Source organism: Nelumbo nucifera, chromosome 4 (genome assembly GCF_055504915.1).
Source record: "Nelumbo nucifera cultivar China Antique chromosome 4, China Antique-T2T, whole genome shotgun sequence".
In the NCBI taxonomy this organism is placed as follows: domain Eukaryota; kingdom Viridiplantae; phylum Streptophyta; class Magnoliopsida; order Proteales; family Nelumbonaceae; genus Nelumbo; species Nelumbo nucifera.
In genome coordinates this window covers 85798211-85817332 of record NC_142652.1, presented here as the reverse complement: position 1 = coordinate 85817332, position 19122 = coordinate 85798211, and the positions used below count along the sequence as shown (strand labels likewise).

General features: G+C 36.4%; 1 protein-coding gene across 2 annotated transcripts; it reads right to left on the bottom strand.

Moving 5' to 3' along the window:
• Positions 1 to 2360: 2360 nt before the first annotated feature.
• On the bottom strand, positions 2361 to 8706 carry LOC104585724 (auxin response factor 2-like). 2 transcript variants are annotated; one of them, XM_010242703.3, is made up of 15 exons: positions 8372 to 8706; positions 8130 to 8272; positions 7230 to 7342; positions 7015 to 7110; positions 6807 to 6863; positions 6542 to 6694; positions 5976 to 6060; positions 5648 to 5738; positions 5394 to 5558; positions 5180 to 5299; positions 5017 to 5092; positions 4731 to 4905; positions 3809 to 4482; positions 3527 to 3717; positions 2361 to 3399 (listed from the first exon to the last, which is right to left on the bottom strand). In XM_010242703.3, exons 2-15 carry the CDS (start codon positions 8221 to 8223, stop codon positions 3315 to 3317), a joined length of 2175 nt encoding a protein of 724 aa, XP_010241005.2. In that variant the 5' UTR covers positions 8224 to 8272; positions 8372 to 8706; the 3' UTR covers positions 2361 to 3314. The 2 variants fall into 2 exon arrangements, with proteins under 2 accessions (XP_010241005.2, XP_010240998.2); XM_010242696.3 differs by having other exon boundaries at positions 8130 to 8706.
• Positions 8707 to 19122: the final 10416 nt, after the last annotated feature.

Below are 19122 nucleotides of genomic sequence, written 5' to 3'. Positions count from 1 at the left end.
GAAAATAAGAGAGAGAAAGTTGAGTTCTTAACAAATTGTGTTAGTAGAAAGCATGAAGGAAACAGTTAGATCTGGTCTTGATAGTGATGATGAGTATTAAAAAGTTAATCTTGTAGTTATGCATTTTGTTTTTTTTTTCTTCTCGTTTTAGGAAATTATCCACAGCTCTAACATTTCAGCTATGAGTTGGCTTATTATTAGTATTCAACCACCAAGTGAATTAGCATCCTGAATCTTTCTTCTGGTATGAAACTTAAAAGAAGCTTAAAGAGCCGTGACATCTGATATGGATTCACGCGTGAAGACCAGGGTGCACCACGCAGTGCAGTCCAAGTTAAAAAGATGAAAGCTCCTTGACACCTCAGTGCTTCCAGGAGACTGGCACCTCTGTCATAAGTTAGCATGGATTTCTGCACCACATACAGGGATGTATGTCATGAAGCATGACAGTCGATCTGAAAAGATCATGAGCAATTTTTGGATCACCCGTATCACTGGTAATGTTTAGCCTCTTTGTCCCTGTGAATATTCAGCTCGTACCCACTAGGCCACTAGCTCAACTGAGTTGCCCCAATTCCCAGAAGTGGGTCCTTCAAATCAGGGATGGAAAATACTCCTGCTATACGGGCAGTAGGGTTTTCAGTTTCTAATCAACAACGTACAAAAAGGGTGTTATTTTATAGTTGATTTTCACGTAGAGAACTTGGGTTTGCTGAGTGGTTCAACCTGAAACTTATTGGCCTGATAAGAAATTAAGGGTCCATTTGGTTCGCAGTTAGAATCGGAATTGGAGTGGTCTATTCCCATAGTTTATTTGGTTCAAACAGAAAGCAGAATGAAAATTGGAATCAATTGGAACGGGTTTTCATTCCCAGAGGGGGCGGGAATGGGCATTCCCTCAAATGGGGAATTGCCATTCCACCAGTTGGAATTGGAATGGCCCATTCTGATTCTAATTCCAGATCCCTATTTTCACAAACCAAACGGGCCCTCAGAACTCAGGCTGGGTTTGTTATCCTGGGTTTTAAAATTGGAAGACAAAGCCGTGCTTATGAAAAAAGCTGACGACTATAAAATAATTTATATCAACATATAAGCCCAATTATAAAAGGAGTTTTCTTCTCTAAATCAAAAAGCAATCAACTTGGATTATTTGCAAATAAGTGACTACTATCTTAACACTGAACCATGAATTCCTGGGGTACTATATTCATGATTCTTGTCCCCTTCTGTAATTGAATTGATATTCTACTAAATTGGTTATGATTTCAGTACATAGATAATTGGGTTGATAAACTTGAAAATCTCAAAAAAGAAAAAGCAGATGCAGATGGAGATGAAAGGGTAACGACAGAGTTCTGAGGTTGCTTGGTAGCATGAACTGTCAATTTGCAGACAATACGAAGTGACGACTGACACTACAAATTGCCCATTCAAAGAAGAAATATTACTAGCTATTGGAAGTGCTTATTTTGAAGGCCCACTCATCAAGTGGTTCTCCACAAATTGCTTTCTCCTATATAGAAAACTTAGGCTGCATTTGGGATGGCTATTAACTTTTAATAAACGCTTCTGTATCTTATTGCTTATTAGAAGCCAAAACCAAAAGCACCTAAACAAGCCAGAGATGACATTTGGTGAAAACAAGCCCAAAAAATGCATTTCGAAGAAGCCAAAAATTTGGGTTTATGACTAATTACGTTTTGGAGAAACCTATTTATGAAGAAAAAAACAGTTTAGGATGATCACACCAAATACTCAAAATGTGTTTATCTAATAAGCATTTATTCATAAGCCTGTTTAATCTGGGTTTGGAAGTGCTTTTATGCACTTACCAAACGTTTAAAAGATTGGGTAAATTGCACAAGTCTCCTCTGAAGTTGAGCAATTGCAATCACCTCTCCTTTTAACTTTCTATTACAGTTAGAAGTAGACCCCCCTCTGACAATCTTCCAAAAAGGGCATGAAAACATTCAAAATACCCATACAGTTACTATTAAGACTAATTTCTACCAAAAAAATTACAAACTTTATGAACAATAAAAACAAAGATAATTTAAAATTGCAGCCCTTTGAATGATTGATATAATGGATAAATTTGAAAAATAAATTAATTTCAGAAAAGAGATTAGAAGGGTTTGGGACAGTGATTTCAGAAAAGAATTTAGTCAAAAGCAACTGCATGGGTATTTTAGACATTTCCATGCCTCTTTTTGGAAGATTTTACCATATCAGAGGAGATGGATTGCAATTACCAAATTTCAGGAGAGGTGATTAGTAAAATACCCAAAAATGGCACTTCAAAAAAAGCCCGTTTAGAGAAGAGTTTTGGACTTTTTACTTATGTTTCGGAGAAGCGCTTTTATAAAGAAAAAACCTGTTTAAAATATCACACCAAACACTCTTATAAACACTTACTTGAAAATTCTGTTTAAAAACAACAAGAACCTACACCCCCCTTCCCCTAAACACCGCGGTAGACTCCTACACCTCCAATTAGAATTTGAATTTCTGTGATATGAATCGTTTCTTTCAACAATGGAGTACGCAATTGGGTACATAATGATTGATTAATTGATTGTATTTGAAATTTTGTATCAAGCTTCAGCTTGGCATCCCAAACTACTTTGGGGATTTGGACGGTACAGCAGTCATCAAGTGCTGTAATGTAACAGAGTGGGCCTTTCCGGCCACAGAAAGGGATAGAGCGTGGAAATTCCAGTACCAGCTTTTCAGTATTGATGGTACGAGGGAATATGCCTAATCACCTGCCCAATGCCGCCGGGAACCGCACGAAAGGACTACTATGTCCAGGGAGGGGCTCAGGGCTGGGCTGAAGATGTTCCATTCAGCTCTGGATAAACTATTTAAAGTCTGTTTGGGATTGGGAGGGCCTTTACACAGTGGATTCTGGCATAAGGAAAGCCCAAGTCAGTTCAAGCAACACTGAAAGCGTCACATATCAAAGCAGACAGCCCTTCAAATGACCATCAGCCAATTTGGGCTTTCTAGATGTGGGGCCCACCCTGGAAGGTCATAGGCGCAGCTGCACTTCAGCCCTCCAAACGGGCACTGATGGGATTAGTCTAATTTTGCACCCACCAATTAAGCTGTTAAGCTTTGCTCCACAGAAGAAAAACCCATTGGAACAAAGCAAAGGCCGCCCGTTTATAGAAGGAACGAAATACATCTTAGGCCATCTACCGCAGTGGAGCATGTCTGTCTGCATGCACCCTTCACATTATTCCATGTATGTTATATGTACGACTCCAATAGATCTTCTCCCTATCTCTGAGACTCTGGGAGAGAGAGATTCAAGAGATTTTCATACTTCTTCTCAACTCATCGACCTCTTCCTTTGGGCAGATTAACATCTTTCGCACTATGGACCGGAATTCCCTGCTTTGTCAAAAGAGAGAAGAAAGAAAAATATGGAGTCAGCTTCAACTTTCAAGTGTTTGGATGGAGAATTGCCACCAATGACTAACCACTGTAACAAGAAAAAGAAATGAAAATAATACTTAACAGCCACGAAGTATCCCCCATCAACATTGTGTAGCCTTCATTATCTGTGTATACAACCTCCCAGCCATTGCTTTGGTCCTTCAGCTTCCCATTGAATTCGAACATTCGGTCAAGCTCATGTACAAGTTCATCATACCCATTGAATCTTGTGAGGTCCACCGATCGCCCAAGAGCAGTCCCATACTTGTGGACCTGATGCCAACACAAACCATGTTTGTTAGTAGGAGCACACTTGGACACATTGACTCAAGAACAGTTTAGAGCAGAGCACTACAAAGTTAACCTTTGTGCAACTCCGGGTAGTAACTGAGCAACAACTTTTGCACGGCTTCTCCACAAGGCCACCAGATTCACTGGAATTAGATGACTTCATATTCTTGGATGGCTCTGAGAGCTGCACAGAGTCTGATGTGCCCGATTGGGATGCCACCATAGGAACAGGGGAAGGATGCCAGACAACGCCAGGAACCATGGTATGTGATGATAGATGCTCCATTGGATTTTTAGTTAAATTGACACCAAAGAGCATGCAAGTGCCACTGCGTTTTGGTTGGGTAGATGGCATCTCAAATACTTCCCCAGGATCAGGAGCCCTCTTTCCTTGAAATCCAGAACTCTGGGAACCAACATCTGAAAAAGAGCAATTCCCGGACACATACAAGGAAAATGGTGTCGGCCAGTAGCCATTCAGTCCTGAATCCTGTGAAATTCCATTGGGGATAGGTAGGGCATTGCCAGGATAAAGATACAGTGGATCATGCATTGGAAGGGACAAATTATTCTCCAACGACATTTGTGCTTGAACTTTATCAGAGCTTGTGGGAGTAACCAAGTGCAACAAAGATGCATTCTGTATGCTTCCTAATCTGTGAGCACTTATGGCCCCAATTTCTTGACCTTGCAAGACCCCTGACTGTCCCTGAGCTGGTGCATGCTTGATTGAACGCTGTGATAAGCCTAGACAATGGAACCAATCCAATTAGATGAGCCAAATGGTATCAATAACATAAACCTGAGGACTCACATAATCCTAGAGAATGGAACTAGTTTTTTCAGTTGCAAATCTTATCCAGACTTTCATGCCGCAGGTGTCAAACCTTTTAAGAAGGCAGCTAATGATAATGTTTCCTTTTTGGTAACTAGAATTTATGTTTCAAACATCATTTCGAAGTTGAAACTACAAAGGAAAATCAAAGACTACTGACCATCCGCCACTACCATAGTGGATGATTCAAGAGGTGCTGAACGCAGAGTACGCATTCTCTTTGATTGTGGTAGAAATGAAAGTTGTCTCATGTCACTGGCTTCAAATGATTCAATCTTCCATGGAGAAACCCTGTCAGGAAGTACAACTGTTGTAGGGGTTTCATCCCACTGTACCTACAAAAAGATAAAACCGATCTTTACTTGAACAAAGAAAGCAACAATTAGAAGAACAGACCCTTAGTAAATGAAAGACATAAACAATGATATAATGGAAAAACCAGCAACCTTGAGACACCTCCACTTCGAACCAGGCCAGCTAACTGGGTCAGCATCTTCTATACCAACTACAGTTCCTGCAAGTCTGCATTGCCACAGACACAAATATCATTAAGCATAACTCAAGAAAAAATAACCATGCAAAAGACCCACAAGGAAGTGGTTTCCTCACCTTTGCTCTGGGCATTCTTCAGACTCAATCTTCATCCTGAATCTCATTCCAATTGAATGCAAATTACTAACTGATGTCATGTATTGATCACAAGGAATTATGAATTCAGATGGATTTGTCCTGTGGAAGATAATTACAATAAATACAGATTTTACTCCAAGCAAACCGCTAAATTACAATCCCCATCCCCCAGATGACATGGTAATTTCTTTACCTAGGCCGGTAATACACACTGAACATGGTCCCAGTAGAAATGGCATGGGACGCAGTGGCAAGAATGCCAAGTTGCATGCTATGACCAGATATGACAGATGTTGAAGTATTGTTTTGAAGCTTCATAGCACGACGAACTCCAACACGAAGTTCTCCACTTTCTCCCCTGAGAAAAAAAGATTTTTTTAATCTAACCAATGAAGAAACTGATTGTGCAATAAACCCATAATTACAAGATGTTAGAGATGGAGAGACCTAAGGAAAATAAAAGTGTCCCCAGCAACAAGCCTCTTTGCACTGACAAAAGTACTCCATCCACTGGTAAGTAGATGTCGCTTTGGTTGACCTATATTTGTGAAGGGAAAGCCAAAATTTAGAAGAGTACGATGGATGGAGGAAAGGAGAACTACTTTGAACACCAACTAATGAACCATCAGTGAAGCAAGTCTAAAATAAGAAATCTAATAAATTACGTCTAAACATATAGTTTGATGAACTGGTTATTTCATGATGAAATACAATCTAAGGGTTAAGTTGAACCATAGGTGCCCAAATTTATGAAAACTTGCTAGGTGAAGCTCACCACGATATATGTGGCGGAAACGCCACTCTACCCCTTGAAGGTCTTTTGCTACCAGTTCCTGTGATGGCGGTTGCTTGGACATGTCCTACAACAGCAAACAATAAGTTATGTATAACACCTGTATGAACTTATTTAAATATTTAAAATTAAAAAGAATTAGTCAAGTGTAAACGACTCCATAAGGAAGGAAGTCCATATGAGGTCCCAAAAGAGTCAAGCAACATTCACAAGAAACACAGTAAGCCAAGAAAGCAAAAAATAGCGTAGCTTAGCCAAATCCTTGTTACTTGATAGGTAGTAAACTAGTAGCACATTCAATATTTCCAATGGATGACCCAGGAAGGACCATTCATCATCCTGAAGAATTCAGAGCCATTTGCATAAGGGGGATTGGAGCCCTTGCACCCCATCCCATGTCTATGGCGGCATATAGACAGGTGCATATCTCATGATTTCCTGTCACAGGCATTCCGCTATATTCATGCTTAAACTTGATTGGAGATGCCAAAATTTTGAAAAAATGGTTTATTTGAATCCGAAACTGTAAAAGCCTACTAAGTACTGACCAGAGGTGGAAGGCATTCATCAGCATGTCTCTTAAGAACAGAGAACCCGCCATGTGTGCTTGTATCAGATGCAGTGAGAATCTTGCAAAAGGAGTACACTTGAGGCCTTCGAGGAAAAGACTCAAAATTTCCTTTATCCAGACTAGACGACTCCTGATGCATAAATCCAAAACCATCACCATCTAGCAACCCACCAATAAACAAATAAATCGCAATCAATCATGTGGGTATATGAGCGATAAACCAATTTCAACAATTAGGTAACCTTCGTCTCTGGAAGCAATGTTACTTGGGCGTACACCTCATCTGTCTCCACTTCAGCCTGCAAAACCACGAATCAGAAACAAGAACACCAATTAAGTACGCCATTAGCAAACAACACAACAAACATCTCCCCACCTAAACTTGTTAACCCACACAGATTACTGAAACTGAATTAAAATTGTGAAATATGTTTTTGTGTGTGTTCAGACCTTTAGTTCAACGTTGACAACCCTGCAGAGGATCTTTGATGGGAGACTGTAGATCGGCAATGGCATAGTACGGTCATTTGTTGTAAATGCCTCAACCTACAAAGGATTAAGGATAATAAATACAAACTAAGAGAAGAATGACTTCGTTAAATTGTTCATCGACGCTGAATTACATGAAGAATTAACAGTGAAAGACAGGCAGGGGAGAAGATAACCTGTTCGATGTGTCCTTGAGGGAAGTAGAAGACCAGCTCCCCAATTCGAGGAACAGTAACGAGGGGACCAGCGCATGCATGCCAAAGCTCCCAGTACAGTTGATCTTTCTCCTCTGAATCGGAACAAGAGAACATATTAACAGAAGACCCAGAAAGGTTATAAGCAACCCATCTTTTTTCTTCCTCCATTAGTTAACAAGAACACTGAAAACCATTTCCCAGTGAAGACGAAACCACGTTAAACTTGTTAATAACATAAACAAATCAGGAAATAATTATTAAAAGAAACAGAAATACACAGTATATCACACGATAGATGATCCAACCAAGCATAGATATACCACCAGAAACCAGAAAATTGTACAGGAAATGGGAATCTTAACTCGAGTTTCAAACAAAGAGAAGAACAGGAAGGCCAGGGAAATGTAACGCCAATGGCAACTTACAGTGAAAATTAAAAAAAAAATATATATATATATATAGAGAGAGAGAGAGAGAGAGAAAACAGTCTTCTTCTAAGTTCTAAACGATTGAAACGGAATTCCCAACGAAGGAGAAAGAAGATAATAAACATCAAAATGCAGTAATGCAGCTCTGTTTACTCTGTTGAAGAAGGAAGAAATAAAAAAACGAAAAGAAGAATAAATAAATAATTACAACCTTGAAAATGGGAAAGAAACAATGAAAGAAGAGAAGACACCCCAAAAGTCCATTAGTTTAATGAAACCTTTTCCTTCCAGAAACAAAGAAGAACAACAATAAAATAGTACCCAGTTGCCTCCCAGCACAGAACACCACCTTAGAAGCTACAGCAGCTTCGACAAATGAAATAAAAAGAAAAACCACCGACAAATCACAAGAAGAAGACGAAGAGGAAGAATAAGGACGCAGACACGCCACCTTTTCTTGTAGAACCCATGTCCCGCTTATTGCTGCTACTGTCCTCGTACCTCCCTTCCAAGTTCAACTGCTCTCCAACAATGGCAGAACCCATCCCCTCCCTCCCTCTCTCTCTGTGAGAGATCAAGAGAGTACGAACAGTTCTGAAAAACGAAACAAAATGCAACAGAGAAATGAAAGACGACCCTCGAAACTTCAGACCTTTCAGACAACAAACCTTAACACCAGACAGACAAAGAGACCTTTATAAAATCAGGTGCCCTACAGAGCCTTCAATGTGGGACTCTACACCTCACCCACTCCCTTCTCCCTTCCTTTTATACTTCCTAGAGTGAGAGACTGAGACAGAGACGAACTTCTCTCTCTCTCTCTCCCCCCTTCTGTAACGTTTAACTCTTCAAGTGCTCAACGCCTTCTCATGTACACCTGCCATTGCTTGCTGCCTCATTGCCACCGTACACCCATTTCTCTAACCACGAGTCAACTTTTGTAAAGCCGAGCGCGCGTAAAACCCTCTTAACCTAAACAGCTAAACTAACCACGGTTAGTTTTCCCTCCCGCCGACCGCCGGCGATTTTGCCGGTGATTTCCTTCCAATCTGTATTGTATTGTATTAAGGTTTCTCTCTCCTTCACACGCTTTTTGGTTCAATGAATACAACCCACGGCAAACTAGCAAAGATCATTTCCGAGAATCATTGGATTCGAATATTTTGTGGGGTCTGGTTGTGAGTATTCCTGTCCGGAGGCTGATTAGAGATGGCCCTGTCGTAAGGACTGTCTCATGTTATCAAGACCGAAAAGATGGAAAGTTGGATTGGGCGAGGCGATAGATGGAAAAGAGAAAAAGACAAGCCACGGAGATAATTAGAACGGCGAAAGCGACACGTCATCGAATCGGAGCATGCCAGGGCATTGATGGAAAAGGCGGCTCCTCCTCCTCCTCCGCCTCCTCCGTTGGCGCTCAGCGCCGTTAAAACCGCCGTTACATTAACAACCGGCAACCGTCTTCCCGTTAACAGTAACGGCGTTACTTCCCTCAACTGTCGCCCGTTTGGCTGGCAGGGTCACCCAGAAAAGCCTTTTCCGTTTTCCTCACATAGCCACGTGTACCGACATAGCCACGTGTCACCTGAAAAGTTGAAAAAGGTTAAAAGAGAGGAGACCGGATCTGCTCCTCACACACAGGGCGCATCACACCGACCTCACAGAGCGGTTACGCCTCTCTCTCTCTCTATATATGAAATATGGCGTTGGACCCATTATACAGAGCTTTCATTTCAAGCACACGCGAGGTTTGCTCTGTTTCCTTTGTCTTTCTCTCTTTCTCTCTCAGAGAGTGTGAAGCTGTGAGGCTGGCTAAATCCGTTACAAACTTTATTTGAAAAGGAACAATTCAACTCAGAATTGAATGTAGAGCCTGTGTACGGTGGATCTTGTGCATCATGTGGGGGCCGCAATGCACAAGATCCACGATGTGCATTGGGTAAAAAAGAGCAAAAGTATTATTTATATTTATATATAAACCAATTTAACAATGTTTTTTGAATGGAGAGTGGAGTGGACACCCAATTACTTTGATCGGCTTTTTCTGTTAAAGCTTTTTTTTTTTCTTTCACTTATTCAACAATTTAGCCATGAATTTATAAGATCACATTACAGTGGAAATAATCATCATTATCATATAAAAATTACCTAAATGAATGTAAGTGGCCTTCATTAATTTGGGTAATGGGTAAAAACGAAGATACACCCACTAGTGTTGTGGAACCTTTTTAAAACATTTTAGGGCAGTTGATATATATGGAGAGATAGTTTAAGAAAAAATTTAGAGGAAATAATTTAGGTGAATAAAGAGAGAGAAAGAGGGTTTAGGAAAATAGGGGTGTTGAGTTAGCAAGCTGGGAATGTAAAGAATTGTATTTTGAGGGGGGAGAGAGAGAGAGAGGAGAAGCCTTGGTTGAGTAAGAGGATAAAGGAGATGACATATGATGTGGATTTTTGTGTATAATATGTTGTTTTTTGGCATACAAGAATGAAACTTTCATTCTCCCAAGGATTTTTTTCTTTTTAATGTTTGTTTTGAAAGAAAAGCAAGGGAAAGAAAGATAATTGGAGCCAAGTGAAACATAGTTAGCTAAAGTAATTTTCTACTTCATTCTGATAAATTGATAATAATCAAATAAATATGAATTAAAAGTTTAGCTTGAAGCAAAAAAGTTGTTTTGAAGTTTTTTTCTTATGTCATAATTTTCATCAATTTAGTCTTTATTAAATCACATGATTGTATAATAAGTGGAAAAGCATGGTAGCCATATATAGGTTTTCTCTTTCATTGGTAATTACTTGTATATATGCTGTAATACTAATTTGTATTTTACCTAAGTGAAACATAGTTAGCTAAAGTGTCTTTTGTATTTAACTCCGAAATATGAAAGTATTCGAATAAATATGAATAAACATAAAATTAGCGTGAAGGAAAATTTGTTTGTAGAATTAGAAAGTTTTTTTTTTTCTTGTGCAACAAAATTGAACATTCTAGTTTTTATAAGTCACATTATTGTTTAATGCTATCTTACATTTTAATGCTTATTAATTAATATATAAAGTAAAAAGAAGTAAATAATTTACTAAAAAAGCTAAGAAAATTTATTGTGACAACAACTCATAAATAATATGGAAAATTTCCGATTAGTACCATGTACTTTGGGCCTAGTACCACTTTGGTCCCCGAACTTTAAGATGCGATAATTTAATATCCGAACTTCCAAAACGTGTCAATTCAGTATCTACCGTTAACCAACTGTTAACTAGTCGTTAAGTGGCATTTGAAAAAGACACAAATGCCCTTCGAGTGCCATCTAATTTTCTTTATCAACCATCCAAATGTGTTGACAATAAAAATTAACAATCCCAAATCCTTGTTTCTTCTATTCAAGAAAGTTGGGATCATGTCTCAGTGGGCATTCGGGACCCCAATGTTCTTGAATAAAAAAGGCAAGAATTTAGGACAGGTTAATGGTGGGTACTAGGTTGACATGTTTTAGAAGTTTGGGTACTAAATTGTCACATTTTAAAATTCAAGGACCAAAGTGGCACTAAGCCCAAAGTACAAGGTACTAATTGGGAATTTCCCCTGAATAACACAAACAATGGTGACCTGCTCATTGTTAAACTGAAACTCTTGCCAACAAAACATATATGCATGTTCCAACAACCTACCAATATGATTTGACACCACACATCTTACATAATGTCTCCTAGCCTCATGGTGAGATGTGTCATGTTGGTAGGGTGTTGGAACATGTTTTATTGGGCAAGAGATCCCAACTCTCATTGTTATAGTATATCGTTTAAAATGCCATTACATTACCAACAAACCAATAAGGCAACTGAATGTTAGAATTAAATTTTGCGTTATCTTTAAATTGTCTTTACCCACATATGTATTTATTTTGGTCCACACTTTAATTTCATTCTTAACTAAAATTTACTCATGTCGAAGGACTAGTCTTCGCCAACGCCCATCTTATCTATTGCCACGTGTAACATACATGTTAATTTTACAAAGCTTTTCAGCAAAAGGCTGGGGCTGTTCACGGGTCGGGTTGGGTCGGTTTACTATGATTTTTCCAATCGACCCGACCTGGTCGGGTTACCTGACATAGAAATCGAAACCGACCCAATGTTAAGCAAAACCGACCTGGTCAGTTTGAATTGGGTTGGATTTGGTTCTAAGTTCATCCATTTGATAAAATCTTGCTAATTTTAAAAACAGTCATAAATTGAACATCATTTCAACTATCTCCTATGATAAAATTTAAATGAAAAGTTAATCACAAAAGTTGTTCATTAATCACTATTCACTAATCCAAAGTTTCTTGCAACCATTCAAAAACTAGGTGGCCTAATGGGCTTTGGAACTTCATGTTTGAAGTAGGAACTAAGTCGGTTCAGTTCGGGTCAATTTCGGTTTTCTTGTGTGAAAACCGAAATCGACCTGAGTCATCGGTTTAGGAATTTGCACAACTTGAAACTGACCCGTGCTGATGAAAACCCGGCCGACTCAGGTTGGGTCGGCCCGGATTGGTCGGTTTGGTCGGGTTGGGCCTTCTTATGAACAGCCCTACAAAAGGCCACAGACAATTGGAATGGGATATTATAAACTACATTAATTTTCTGATTAATTTGTTTTGAAAAAGCAATTTTTTTTATAGGCTGAGTTTGGAAGGAGTACAAATGCAAATATGTAGAGTGCAAAACCTTATATTTTGTATTATTTTGTATGTATTTATGTTGTACATATTTGCACTTGTAATCTTTCCAAATACCAACATAGGAAGTAGTTAAGCCAAACTAATAGTATATATTTTGGAGTGAAATTGTCTAAAACTCACCATGAGTTTTCAGCATTTTTCTTAAACTCACAACTTTTCAAAATGTCTAAAACTCACCATGTCACTAACTTGATGTTAAACAGACTAGCGGGTGTTAGTATATTACCATTTTAACCTTCATAGAAAAATATAAAATATATACAAAATAAATTAACAGGTGTTAATATATTACCATCTTAATATTTAGACATGAGAAAAAGGAAAAGTTCAAAAAAATATTTGCAAATATAAAATACATAAAAACATAGAAATTACAAAAAATATAGAAATTGCAAACAAAATAAAAAAATATTTTCAAATTATAGAAACTATAGAAATTGAAAAACAAAATCAGAAAATAAAAATCGTAGAAAAAACACCAAAAATTATAGAAAAACACAGAAATTGTAAATAAATAACAAAAATACAGGAAAACTAATAGATTGTAGAAAATAGAAAAATGTAAAAAAAACAGAAATTATAAAAAACATTAAAAATGCAAAAAAAGAAGAAAATTGAAAACTAAAAAAGACCATTTCTCCTCTAACTCACTATTCAAGGGTAATTTGGTCATGAAAATTGTTATTTATGCTGACATGGACACCTCTGTTAAGAAGCATTAACGGTGCACTAACAGAACTTGAGTTTTGGAAAATAAAAACTTATTGACATGGTGAATTTTAGACATTTTGAAAAGTTATGGTGAGTTTAAGAGAAATGTTGAAAACTCATGGTGAGTTTTAGAAAATTACCCTACTTTGAAAGACAAAAACACTCACAAGAGAAAAAGGGTTAGTCTTTATAAAACAATAAAAAAAAACTCCCCTTTACTTTACTAGGGATGTGCTCCCTTTATAAATGGTACATGATTTTATAGAGGTAATCTTATCATTGCTAGTCATTGATAAAATAATAAACGTTCTCATAAAGGGGCACATCCCTAGTGAAGATGAATGAAGGGAAGAGTCTTTTGTCTTTTCACTAGGGATATGCTTTCTCCTTTATAAAAAATGGAATGTATTCACACTCCCCTTCTCGAATTATATGTTAATATTTCTTAAAAAAACCCAATGTTATGACTTGTAATAATTTTGGTAATACTCCTAAAAAGTTTATATTACCATGCAGTTACATATACAATAGTAAAAGAAAGATGATTAGAACTAAGTGAAACCATGGTTTTTGAACCGCCATTGATTCGGACAGTCGAACTGTTTGGCCCAGGAATTATCTAGGTAATCGATTTTAATTTACTCCAAATCCAATCCATGGCCAAAAATCATTGAATCGATCAGTAACCCATTGACCTGGGTGGTTGAACCATTAATCCTTTCAATGGTTTTTGACCGTTTTTATTTTTATTTTTTTTTTGTTTTTTAATTTTTATTATCAGAATGGGCCGTTTGTTCGAACCGTCAACCTAGAAACTGGTGGTCAGAATGGTTCCGTTTCTGGATTATTTTTTAAAACCATGAGTGAAACATAGTTAGCTAAAGTATCTTTTGTACCTCACTCTCAAATATGATAATAATCAAATAAATAAGAATTTAAAAAATAACTTGAAGCAAGAAGTTGTTCCTGAAAATTAGGAAGTTTTTTTCTTGTATCATAATTTTCCTTCTATTTTTCATTACAATACTTGTTAATTAATTTATAAAATAAAATAAATAAATAGTTTATCAACTAAACTAATAATAATTTTTGTGACAACAATTCATAGATAACGTAAACAGTGTTCAGTCACCGACTTGCCATTATAGTATGCCATTTAATATGCCGTTACATGTATCAACAAAGCAATAAGGTAATTAAAATGCCATGTTATCTTAAAATTGTCTTTACCTAGTTATATATTTATTTTGGTCCATGCTTTAATTTCATCCTTAGCTAAAATTAATTAAGCTGAAGGACTAGCCTTTGCCAACGCTCATATGCTCTATTGCCATATGTGCCATACCTATATAATTTACAAAGCTTTGCAACAAATAGGGCTGTTCATAAGAAGGCCCAACCTGATAAACCCGGACCGATTCAATCCGAGTCGGTCGGGTTTTCATCAGTATTGATTGGTTTTGGGTTGTACAAATTCATAAACCGATGGTTTGGATTGGTTTTAGTTTTCTTGTGTGAAAATCAAAACCGACTTGAAGCGAACCGACTTAGTTCCTACTTAACTAAAAACTGAAATATCTAAAAATATATATTCCAATATATTTGTATGTATATTTTTGTTTATATATATATATATATATATATATATTTATATATATATATTTCTAAAATACATATTTCAGTTTTAAATATATTTCCAGAAAACTAGGTGGCCATGGGGGGCATGGATGAACTTAGAGCCGAAACTGACCCAAATCGACCCAACCCGACTCAAACCGACTAGGTCGGTTTTGCTTAACACTAGGTCGGTTTCGGTTTCCATCTCAGGTAACCCGACCAGGTCGGGTTGGTTGGAAAAACCTCAATAAACCGACCCAACCCAACCCGTGAACAACCCTAGCAACAAAGACGACAAACAATTGGAAATGATATCATAGACTATATTAAATTTTTAGATAAGTTTGTTTAAAAGGGAAAATCTATGCCTCTTGAAAAGACATGATACTAAAAGAGTTTCGACCAATCAATCCCCTAATGAATTTAGATAAATACCACCTGATTGGTTATCAATTTTATGATACTGATCAATTGGTTACAAGTTTTCTTTTGGTATCATATCATTTTTAGTGTAATAGTTGAACCTTGTTCTAAAAGTAAAGTGTTAGTGATATGAAAGTGGTTAGGGCAAATCCTAGGGCTTGTTTGGTATGTCTTTTCGTGCGGTTTTTTGGTTGTTTATAAGTTGGGCAGATCGATTTTCGGTCTATTTCCGTTTGGCTCGTAGAAGATCTAATCGTCAAAAGTCGAAGCACCAAAAAGACGTGAAAACCCCATTTTGGGCTGATTTCAGGAAGCTTAAAAAATGAAGATTTTTCACGTCTTTCATGTTTTATTCTCGTGAGGAAAGACACGGAAAGAGGCATAAAAAGACATCCATCTATCAAAAAGACACACCAAAAGATCTTTCCAAAAACTCAATGCGTCTTTTGGTTGTGGAACTACCAGAAGATCTTCCCAAAAAGACGTGCCAAATGGGGGGAATCACTAACATTATATGCTCAAAAAGATAAAAGCACTCGCATGAGAAAATGTATCTTCATAAAATAGTGAAAAGACTCCCCTTCACTAGGGATGCGTCCCCTTTATAATAAATAGCACATGAGTTTGTGAAGGTCGTGAATAGTATATGTTCTCATAAAGGGGACACATCCAAAGATTCTTTTCACTAGGGAGTAGGGATGTTCTTTCCCCCCTTTATTGAAAAAAAATGGGTGTGCTTACTTAGATTACTCCCCTTCTTGGAATATTTGCTAATATTTCTCAAAAAAAACCCTAATGTCATGACTTATAATACTTTTGATAATGCTCCTTGAAAGTTTATATTGGCATCCAGTTCTATTTATTAGTATTATTTTAAAGAAAGAGGATTAGAACTAAGTGAAACATAGTTAGCTAAGTCCCTTTTATACTTCACTCCCAAATATGGTAATAATCAAATAAATATGAATATAAAAATTAGCTTGATGGACAAGTTGTTTCTCAAAATTAGACAAATTTTCTTATGTCTTAATTTTAGCCTTGTAGTTTTTCTTAAATCACATGATTGTGTAATAAGTGGAAAAACATGATAGCCATACTTCGGGGCAAAATTTATGATGTAAAAATTGCATTGTAAAGAAAAAAAGTGAATCAATGATGTAGTAAGATGTCACAAGTGGCATACACCTTGTGAAACATGAACTAATGAAAAATAAATAAATTAACCATGTGATATCATTATCGTGATTGGTTATAATTTTAATTTATAATGCAGCTTTTGCATTGAAGTTGAATTCTTTCAATTATATTTACATACACACATGTCGTTTAAAATACCATATGTATGTATGTGTATATATATGTAGGCATGCACAGTTAGTCACTAATTCATTATTACAGCGTGTCATTTAAAATACCATTTTAAGATTGGCATTTTGCAAATCGTTGATGAGAATTTTCACTTACCTAGTTACCTTTACATGTATAGATGAAGCAATAAGGCAATTGAAATGCAAGAATTAAATTTTGTGTAACCTTAAAATTGTCTTTACCCACTTATGTGCTTATTTTGGTCTATGCTTTAATTTCACTCTTAGCTAAAATTAATTATGTTGAAAGATGGATCTTTGCCAACACCCATCTTCTCTATTGCCACGTGTGGCTTACAAAGCTTTCCAACTGAACTAATGAACAATTGGAAGGGATATTATACACTACATTTTTTTGGTAAATTTGTTTTGAAAGCAAAGTTATTCAGATATAGGAGTGATTAGGGCAAATCATATTTTCTAATATGGGAGAAGCATTAATGGTACATGTTTTTTAAGACAAAAGAACTTGCATGAGAATGGGTATACTTTATTGGCATTTTCCGGTCTTTTGTGTTGTTTGTAGAGGGATCACAAGATTTCTCTCCTAGTGCTCAATGGTTTTGTTTTTGTTTCATCAGCTATTTGATTTGTTGCTTAATGATGGATTTCCTCTTTGGTTATTTGTCACTTTGTTTTGACTTTTGGCCTATTTATGAGCATTTCTAATGAAAATTCCCTATTTAGACTTGAGAGAGAGAGAGAGAGAATGGGTAGTCTTTATAAAGCAATGAAAAAACTCCCATTTACTAGGGATGTGCATGTGTTCCTTCAAAAATACTACCTGACAAAAGTGTGGGATCAAAAGCACTGCCGCGATTACTCGATTTCATCAATAGTACTTGGGTTATGTATGTATTTTGTATGTGGGAGAATGCTAATGAAATTATTATAGTTATTAGTATGATTTTTCACCATTTTGATCATTGTGGGAGAATGCTAATGAAATGCTCATAAATAGGCCATTATGATTTTTCACCATTGTGGGAGAATGCTAATGAAATTATTATAGTTATTAGTATGATTTTTCACCATTTTGATCATTTGATGCATCTTTCTGTTAGACCCCCCAAAAGCTTAACATCCTCTTTAGAGGAGGTAAGTAATCAGAAGGAAATTAAGGTGTAAAAGTTAAGCATGAGGGCCCTCTTACACATAAACCATGTGCCTATACTTACCTTGATATGCAATATAAAGCGATTTTTTTACTAATTTGTGTGCCTTCTTTATTGTCTTTCATATGCTATTGTTTTCTTTCATAGGCTTATCCAACCCTTTTGAGTATTGCATGAGGCCTCGACAATTAAGTTCCTTAGTTGGTATATGCTTTTCATGGTATGGCTAGTGGGTCTCATGTGCACCCTGCTTTGTCCCCACCTTTAATTCTCTTATAATGCAAACTATACAATACCAAAAAGGATTTTATAAAGGTAGTTTTTTCACCAGTAGTCTTTGGTAGGATGGTACATTTTCTCTTAAGACTGTGTTTGGTTGTAATGCAAATAAATTTGCACTGATGCAAAACCATGACAGTGCAAATGATTTGAGTATAAATTCTGACCTATTTTTGTTTTAAATTTTAGCTTATTTTATTTGATCACAGTACAAATAAAGTAAATTAAGACATGAAGCAGAATAAAGTAAAATCAAAAACAAAATTAAACAAGAATTTGCATTTGTACTAATGCAAATAAATTTGCACTGGAACCAAACACAGCCTAAGGAGGTATGTCCCTAGTGAAGGAGAATGAAGGGGAGTCTTTTCACTAAGCATGTGCCCCTTTTATAACATGGATGTACTCAAATCCCTTCCCTTATCGTATTATATGTTAATATTTCTTAGAAAACCCTAATAATGTCATGACTTGTAATACTTTTATCATAATTTTTGTCTTTCTAAGCAATGAAAAAAAAAGGGAAGTCAATGAGAAAGTATTCCAAAGACTTCTTTTCCTCACATGGAAGGAGAACCCATAATTTTTATGCACAAACTCTTCCCAACCCACCTTTCTATCTAAGTTACAAAAAGAAAAGAAAATTTATTGATATCATAAAAAGGTAGAAAATCAAATAGGGGGGAATGTATAATTGACGCTAAGAAGCATCAAGGGATGTATAATTGTTCTATGTTTTAAGAATTGGGATCCACAATTGAGTGAGTACTGACTAAAAGAATGGCTATATCAAGGCTCAGGTTAATTGGATGATTTAAGCATATGATCTAGGAATGGATTATGAAGATGAGTTCTAAGTAATTAGAATAAAAAAAAATTAAAACTTATAATTTTGTATATGCTTTTCTGTTGGCCCATATGATCTACCAAACCCACCTAAGGGTGAACCATAACGATGAAAAAAACATCGAACAAATGGCAACCCATATATGGGTCTTGAATTTGTTCCCCTACCCCAGATTTTACTTTCTATCTATATAAGAAGTAAAGAAACAATTCTTTCAACTATGCAATTTAATTACTTATATATGCACTTATATTTCAATACTAAAATAACTTTTAGGTGAACTTTTATTATTGGATAAATGATGAGCAAATTAAAAACTCATTGATCACTACTTAAACAAACTTCATTTAGAGTAGCG